Here is an 8,736-nt window from a genome sequence, read left to right on the forward strand (position 1 = left end):
GTACAGTTACTCCTCCAGAGTGTGGTTTTTAAAAGTGGTATCTCTTCAGTAACTTTTGAGATAATTGTTGACATAGTGGTAGTTGCCAAAACTATGATAAAAAGACGTTAAGGGAAACTGTGTGAAAGTAAGCCTGTCACACACGTATAAAGAAGGTTAGTTCCCCACCATCTCAGGGCCAGCCCCACCCTAAGGCTCTATCCCTGCATTAGAGCCTGGATCTGCCTCTGCCACAGAGTCACACTGCACACACATCATTGGATTTTCAGATTTCTGTAGTCATCCAGTCAAAGCCCAGGACTTCTTCCCCAAGCCTTGAGTTTACATGGTATTTAGAAATAGGTGTAAGGTTTGCTGCTTTCAGGCACAGTGGGGCTTGTCGTTTACTCAGCGGCTGGGATCCTTCTGTTCAGAGTACTGTTTTGCATGGGATTCTCAGAGAAGTAGATTTTTCTCCCCAAAGCAACCAATAGGATGATTAGGTCTATTAACTGGTAACTGGCAAAATGAACTCCATTGTCAGAGACTGGGGACGGCTGTGATTGCCCAACCAGCAGAAGAAGCCTCGATTGTCGTTGGTTTATAATGATGAAAGGGGAAGAGAAAGAGAGTGTCTGATTGTTTTTTTCTAAAGGAAACTTAGTGGTTCGATTTGTTGAATGTCCTTCAGGGATAGCCTTAGAGAAGCAACATGTGTGAGCCTTTGTGAGCTTAGCTTGTGTAAGCCCTTCTGTAGTGCCATCTGTCAAGTCCTTGCTCGCATCTCCTGCTGCCATGGAGAGCCAGCCCAGAAGCCCATTTTTTGCCTTAGGCTCTAGCTGGAGAACAAAGCTGACTTCTTTCCCCAAGTAAGCTTTTCTCTTAATTCTAACCTCTACCTTACTTATTCTTGCTTCTAAACATTTAAAAATGATGATTTAATATGTATAAAAGAGAATTTAAACTAGTTGTCTATCTCTTTCCGTGTTCCCAGATGAGATTTCCTTGAAAAAAGAACAGGATAGTGAAAATAAACCTGTATGAGTTAGTCAGAAGGTGGGAACTGTCTTAGGGGTGACAGGTCAGCAGTTGATAGCAGGCAACAGTGGCCCTTTAGCTTGACTTCCTTCTTGGACCCTCAGAAGAGAAATGCACCTTCCTGTCTCCCTGGAGCAGTGTGTGCCTAGAGAATAGGAATCTTGCCAGAGAGTCGTTCACATGACCTTTTTGACCCAGGCACAGGGATGCCAGACCAGGAAGGACAACAGGCAATGCCCTGCAATACAGATGAGGATTTGAATTTCTAACTTTTCAACCTTACAAGTTAAAAATGCATCTATAACAGGAAGCCGCATACTACAGAAACCGGATTCTGGAAAGTGGGATCTCTTTTTGGAGCTATATAGGTCTAAGTAGAAGAGTTTACCTGCTGTGTGACCTTGGGCATTTTGCAAGACCTCTCTGAACTTCAGTTTCCTTTGTATAAAATGGGCAGAATAGTACTATCTTACAAGACTGCCATGAGGATTGGTGATGTAAAGTACCTAGCAGGGAGCACTTGATATGTGGTAGCTCACTCTATTTTGCTAGCTGGCTGGCCATATAATTTATTCTTCCCTTAAAAATGCTAAGCAGCTATACTAGTACATGTGTTGATCTTGCTGTTTATTGTTGAAGAAAAGCATTGTATAGTTAATTTTACTTGCTTCTAGGATTAATTCTAGAAAATTCTAATGAGTTTTTTTGTTTGTTTGGTTTGATTTTGTCTTATCAGCGCATATAAAATCCAAATCCCACTTGAACCAACTGAAGAAAAGAAGAAGATTGGACTCAGATGCTGTCAACACCATAGAAAGTCAGAGTATTTCCCCAGACCATGACAAAGAACCTAAAGAGAAGGGATCCCCAGGGCAGAATGATCAAGAGCTGAAATGCAGCGTTTAAGAGACATGTCCAGTGGCCTTTGGAAAGGTGGTGGGAATCCAATTCAGGAGGGAGGGATATGTTTGTCTCCCGGTCTGGGCAGAGGAGTGCTATGCAGAATTTTCTGCATAGCAGAAAAGCTCCCACCATTTTCTTTTGATGTGGTTTTAAAGTCTCATGTTCTCTATAATAGAAACAGCAGGTCTTGTCAGCTCGTTGTGTGGCTGATGTGTCTGGAAATGATGTAGTTCAGAAAAGCATTTTTTTTTCTTTGAACCTTAAAGTTTCTATTATTAAAAGCGGCACAGATTCCACATTTTTATACATGAGGATCTTTTTTGTGGTGAATACCAGGATTGACTGCATCCCTTTAAAGAAGTTTTATGTCCCTGACTCTGGCTAAAATTATCTAACTTCCAGATGCTTTTGTAGATGACTGAAGTATTTGTGAGCCACATATTGGGAGTTCTAGATTTGAGTGAATGGCAGGAAAGGGCCATCTCCATTGAGATGATTAAGTGAACCAAACTAGTTCTTGGAATTCTACAGAGAAGGAGGGAATCAGACTGAGGAAGCTGTGACATGGGACTTGAAGACCAAAGACTTCGAAATTTGCGAGCTGCTCATGTGTGAGTTATTATCACTGCTGTCTTTCTGTTGAGTTACAAATCTATATTTTTATTGAAGTTTAAATAAAAAATTTACAAGAGCCTCTTTGATCCTTAAAAAGATATGCAAGTCCATGTCTAGTTTATACACAGTATGCTCTGTTATCAACATGATAGCTTTTTCTCAAATTTGACATTTTTCGTAGATCATGCTGTCTGTTCATTTATGTAGCAGGTGTTTATTTAACACATTATAGTCCTTGAAGACATCTAGAGAGGGTCTTTTATTGGAGATCTATTACTTCCAATTGAAACCCTCTTTCTGGAGTGACCTGAGCTGCCAGCAATGTTAAGTAGATACTTATTTATATATAACATCAAATATAGCATTTTTAGGGTATAATTCAGCAGCATTAACTACATTCACAATGTTGTGCAATCATTCCCACTATTTCCAAAACGTTTTTGTCACTCCAGACAAACTTTCTGCCCTTTAAGCGTTAACTCCCCATTCAAATACATTTTGTTTGTGCAGAATCTACTATATGAGAGGCCCTGAATTAGGCTAAAGGGAATGCAGAGACGAGATGTGGTTCTTGCCTTCAGGGAGCTTATAAATAATTGCATGTGTACCCAAATACCAATCCAGGCAAGAGAGTATCAAAGGCCATAAGAGCTGTGTAGAATTTCAGTTTAGAAGGAAGGGAAGGGATCATGGAAGGAGGAGCATTTCTGCTGGACCTTGAAAAGCAATTCTTGGTAAATGTTTTGTTTCCTATGCATATAAGACTTCATAGAGGATAAGGTAGAGTAAAAAAACTATCTAACTTGATTGACCTTTTTAAACAGTGCTGAATTCCAGAGCCTCACCCACCTTTAACTAATTTGAATCTCAAAAATAAATTTATTCTCTGGGCAAAGAAGTTTATTAAATACTTTAGGACCTAACAAGGTGGGAAACCACATCTTCCCGGTGGGAGTGGAGATGAGTACTTACTGTGAGCCAAGCAGTGCCAAGTCCTTTTTATACGTTATCTTCTCACACAGCCCTGGGAGGGAGATGCTGTTTCCTTTGCCGTTAACCAGGGAGGAAACTAAGGCTCAGCAATGGAGTACAGCTAGCAAGCGGTAGAGCTGGAATTGAGGTGAGGCTGGTAGACTCAAGCTATTAAGCACTGTGTTAAGCTGGCAGTTTGTAGGGAAGAACCTTTAGTTTCTCTGAAATATTCTTCGTTCAAGTTGCTAAGTATGTTTTAAAGCCTAAAAATGTTTCAGTAGACAAGCAGGAAAAACTAGTTTTAATAATTGTACGTTAAAAAGCTTTTAATCCTTCCATCTGAAATACCTGGAGCAGTAACTTCTCATTGAACTCATTGTTATCTCTATGGCAATTGGAAATCAGGACTTTTTTACAAAAAAAAAATCAAAGTGTCTAATATTTATGAAGCACTTACTAAGTGTAAGGCACTGTGGTTGAGCCCACTGTTCATATTCTTAGAAATTGTAAATTCAGCCAAATGAAATTCCTTTATCAGCAGCAAAGAGCCTGGGAGAGGCAGAACACTCCCTAGAAATCTGCCTGGTGCTCTGGTCTGAAGCATTGCCCTGAGTAGATTTCCCCTTTTGTGCGTGCTCCCCTGTGAATGACTTCGCTGTCGAGTGTAGGGAAGGAAAGTAGTTTGTCTTGTGATGGTCGTAAATGTAGAGATGCAAGAATTCTTTATCTCTTGTATGGATGGGGAAACTGAGGCCTAAAACATGGATGTTCCAGTCACAGAGCAAGGCAAAGCCGGGACAAACCTTAGATCACCTTTCTTACTTCTATTACTAAATCTCATACCAAATCTCATTTGAGAGCTGAAAAGTACCATAGAGCTTTGGGCTATTTGCTCAGCCTGGAGTGAGAATGAGGAATCTGGCCACAGAAATCCCAAGGCAAGCAGAGCCTCCAGTCCAGGTATCCAGAGCCTCCAGTCCATCACACCAGCAGTGCTATCTAAATGGCTTTGGCAATTAATTCCAATACTCAGTGAGCTATTAGGTTCATTTGCTTCTGTCAGTAAAAGTCTTGATTAGGCTTTAGATACTTCTTACAGTTCAGGCAGTGCTGTTGTAAGTGGGTAGAAAGTACTTTGATTCTGAAGAGAGATCTAGACTTGAAAATACTTTGCTTGATTCTTAGGGCTAAGCAAGAGAACAGCTCATCTGTATTCCAGGAATATGGCTTTATCCTTACTAACTCTCGGTAATTTTTTATACTCTCTTAGCTCTCTTTAGTTCCAAAGAGGATTTTTTTGCTTAAAACAAAACACCCAGTATAACATTAAAAAAAAAACAGTCTGGGAGTGGTGGCTCACGGCTGTAATCCCAACGCTTTGGGGAACTGAGGCAGAAGGATCACTCAAGAGGAGTTTGAGACCAGCCTAGGCAACTTAGTGAGACCCAGTCTGCACAAATATATATATATATATATTCCAGGTATGGTGGGTCGTGCCTGCAGTCCCAGCTATGTGGAAGGCTCAGGCTCAGGTAGGAGGATGGCTTGGGCCTGGGAGATTGAGGCTACAGTGAAACATGATCATGCCACTGCATTCCAGCCTGGGTGGCAGAGCAAGACCGTGTTGCTCAAAAAGAAAATAAAATCAACAACCCCCTCCCCCAAACACACATGCATGAAATCAACCTTTTATGAATGCAGTGACTTGTCAATATCCCTAGCACCTAGACACAGTCAAATATTTGTTGAATCAATTGCATGAAAGCATGAAAACTAAGTAGGTCTCTACATAAGTGATCTGCTTCAATTGTTAAATACTCTTTAACCAGGATGAAGAAATTTTGGGATAGCCACTGGCAGGAATTTCAGTATTTGATTATCACCTACTTGGGCAGTTAAGGCTGTTTTCTAAAATGATGGCTAACTGGTTATTTGTAAAGCTACTCTGAATGCTTACAAAGGAAGCTGCATGTTTGTATTAGTTCAGGTAAAAGGCTAAGTTGCTATAACCAAGAGACTCAACAATACAGTGGCTTAAAGAACAAAGAAGTTTATTCTTTCTCACATAACAGCTCTGAAGGCAATTAACCTATCTGAAGTGAGTGATCCAGGTCATTGGGGCAGCTCTGCACCAAATGGTCATTCAGGGACACAGATTCCTCGTATCATGTTGCTTCTCCATCCTCTGGAGCATTGTCCTCATCTGCTGCATGCTTGAAGCTGGGTCATCACTGGTCCCAGCTGATGGGAAGGGGAAAAGGAACAGGAAGGAGGCAGACCCACTGCCTGAAGGCCTGGACCTTGCAGTGGCACAGATACTTCTGCCTACATTCTCACTTTCCATTGGCAAGGACTTAGCCCGATGGCCACACCTACCTGCCAGGAAGGCTGAGAAACGTAGTCAAGCCATGTGCCAAGAAGGAATGGGAGGACAGGTTTTGGTGGGCAACTTACAGTCCCCACTAGATTGGTATCATGGAAGGAGTACTCAATTCCAGGCTTATTTAACTAATTAATTAACTCTGTTAGTTTGCTAGGGGCAAACCTCTCTATTTCTCCATCTGTGAAATTAGTGAGTTGTATTGAGCTGACCTCTGAAATATTTCAAAAAGTAAAGCTTGAGAAAATCCTGGCTGGTAGGACTTTAAGATGAGAATAAGAAAGCATTATAGGGAATGGGAGACTGTATAAACCTCAGGGCCAGTGGCTCATACTGTAAAGATGGTTGGGAGGAAAGATGGAAGGTGTTTTGGTGGCATTGTTGAATAACTGAACTAATGACTTAACTGCCTACCTTCAGACTTCGTTTTATGTGGCAGGGAGGGGACGGGGGAGAAAGAAACCACTATTTGTATTTGCAGCTGAACACTTTACTTTCTAATATACTATCCGTGTGATCTTGGGAATATTGCTTAAAAGCCTGTTTCCCCATGTATAAAATGAAGTTATCTGTATTCCACGGGACATGGTAAAGATTAAGTGAGGTCCTTTTGTAAATAGCATACTGTTTTGGCACTGTAGTGCCCATTGAATGGTAAGTATAAATTGGATTTATTTGCTTCACTGGGGAAACATTGTTAATGCTACTAAAATGTTGGTTTATGATATGGTATCTTTTCTTGGAAGTTATCAGGGCAAGCTCTGACTTAAGACTGACTAGTTTGGTGGACTGTAGTACTGATGGCCAGAAATGGTGCCTCAGGCTTCAGCTGCCACCCACCTAGGCTTCAGCTGTTAAGTTTTGTTTGTTTGAATGCATATGATTTCTTCCATGGGTCAGTTCATTTGCTTGAACTGTTTTCTTCCCATGAAATGTCCTTTCCCCCGCTCTTTACCTAGTGAACTCCTGCACATCCTTCAAGGCCCAGATCTGATGTCCTCTCCTTAGAAAAAGCTTCTTCGACTCCTCTAGGGGGACTTAATTTCTCCTCCTAGCAGTTAATACGTAATAGTGCTAATATTAGCTGGTGCTTAGGTAGTCCTATGAGCTAGGCACTGCTTTAAGCACTTTTACACATATTAACTCATTTAATCCTCACAAAGCCCTATGAGGTAGTTTTGTCATTGTTCTTATTAGCTCTGTCTTACAACTGAGGAAACTGAGTAGAGCAGTTAGGTGACTTTCCCAAGGGCAAGCTGGGATTTGAAAATAGGTGGGTGGCTCCAGAGTCTGTTCTGCCTCATTATTTTGCTACAGCTCATAGCACCTGTTATTTATCTCTTGTTCCCACTGGAAAGTAAATTCTGCCAGGATCTGAGTACTATTTTAAGATGATTGTGGAACATATAGGGGCCACCCAATGTATACTGAGGCTAGTTTCTGCAAGGCACACCTCCCTGTCTAAACGCAGACATAGCTTCTCTTTATTGAGTGCTTTCTGTGTGTCAGGCATTATATCAAGCACATGCATACGTTATAATGATTCCTTAAAACAAACGGACAAGATAATTTGTTATCACCATTTTATAAACACAGCTTAATGAACAGTGGTTGGCACAGAGTAAACATGCCAATATTTGCCAAGTACCAGAGATAAAACTTGGTGAGGGTAGCGATTTTTGTCTGTTGCTCACTGCTTTATCCCTGGCACCTACAAGGGCCTGCTGCTTAAAAGCACTTATTTGTGTTTTTGTTTTTTTACTTGAAGTCAGCCTTTTATTTTTATCCAGATTTATTGAGATATAATTGACAGATAAAATTATATATATTTAAACTATATAAAGTGATGATTTTATATATGTATATATATGTGTGTGTATATCTATCTATCTATCTATCTATCTATCTATCTATCTATCTATCCATCCATCTATCTATACCACCATCAAGTTAGTTAACACATCCCATAAACACTTGTTGAGCTAGGATTTGAAGCCAGTTTGGGCTGACTCCAAACTCATGCTCTAACCACAACCCTCTACTTCTGCAAGGGCATTTCTTTAGGGTTTTTGAATGTACAAATTATTTATATCCCATCTACTTCTAAGAAAGAATCAAAGGAAGAAAAGGTAAAAAAAAAAAAAAAAAAAAAAAGAAAGAAAAGACTGAAGAACTAACTCTTGTACAAAGATGTTTATGGCCAGAATCATGGTTACAAATGAAACAACTCAAACTAACTTAAGTAAAAAGGTGGATTTATGATTGGGTTAATGAGGTGTCTCATCAAATTCAAGGGCAAGAAAGTATCTAGGCTCCAGGCACAACTTGTACTACCCCATCTGAGGCTTTAGAGACTTTCTCTTTTCTCTGCAAATCAGCTCACTCCTCTCACTGTAAACAGCAGACAGGGCTGCTAGTAGCGCCTGTGTTTCACCTCTTATGGCCTTGACAACTGGAGACAGATTGTGCGGATGTTTTCTCTAGTTCTAAGTTCAAAAGCCCTAGGACACCCCGTACCCATTAGAATGGCTGCTATAAAACAAAACAAAACAAATAAACCCAGAAGATAACAAGTGTTGGCAAGAATGTGAAAAAATTGGAACCCTTTGCACTGTTGGTGAGTATGTAAAATAGTGCAGCTGCTGTGGAAAATGGTATGGCAGTTCCTCAGAAAATTAAAAAGGGAACCACCATATGATCCAGCAGTCCCCCCTCTGGGGATATATCCCAAAGACCTGAAAGCAGGGTCTCAGAGAGATACACCCTTGTTCTGCATAGCAGCGTTCTTTACGGTAGCCAAGGGGTAGAAGCAGCCCGGTTGTCCATCAAGAGTGAATCTAGGCCGGGTG

General features: G+C 40.7%; 1 protein-coding gene across 9 annotated transcripts in view; it reads left to right on the forward strand.

Moving 5' to 3' along the window:
• TRIT1 (tRNA isopentenyltransferase 1) overlaps nt 1-2,631 on the forward strand; it is a 37,015-nt gene extending 34,384 nt beyond the window's left edge. For 5 of the 9 annotated variants that reach the window (XM_055255197.2, XM_055255198.2, XM_063627839.1 and 2 more), the window contains one exon: nt 1,754-2,631. In XM_055255197.2, the coding sequence (XP_055111172.1) occupies nt 1,754-1,923 (170 nt within the window). In that variant the 3' untranslated portion in view covers nt 1,924-2,631. The remainder of the gene's footprint in view (nt 1-1,753) is intronic. The other 4 variants (XM_063627838.1, XM_063627840.1, XM_063627842.1 and 1 more) reach the window with 2 other exon arrangements.
• Nucleotides 2,632-8,736: the final 6,105 nt, after the last annotated feature.

The sequence above is a fragment of the Symphalangus syndactylus genome, chromosome 12 (genome assembly GCF_028878055.3).
Source record: "Symphalangus syndactylus isolate Jambi chromosome 12, NHGRI_mSymSyn1-v2.1_pri, whole genome shotgun sequence".
In the NCBI taxonomy this organism is placed as follows: domain Eukaryota; kingdom Metazoa; phylum Chordata; class Mammalia; order Primates; family Hylobatidae; genus Symphalangus; species Symphalangus syndactylus.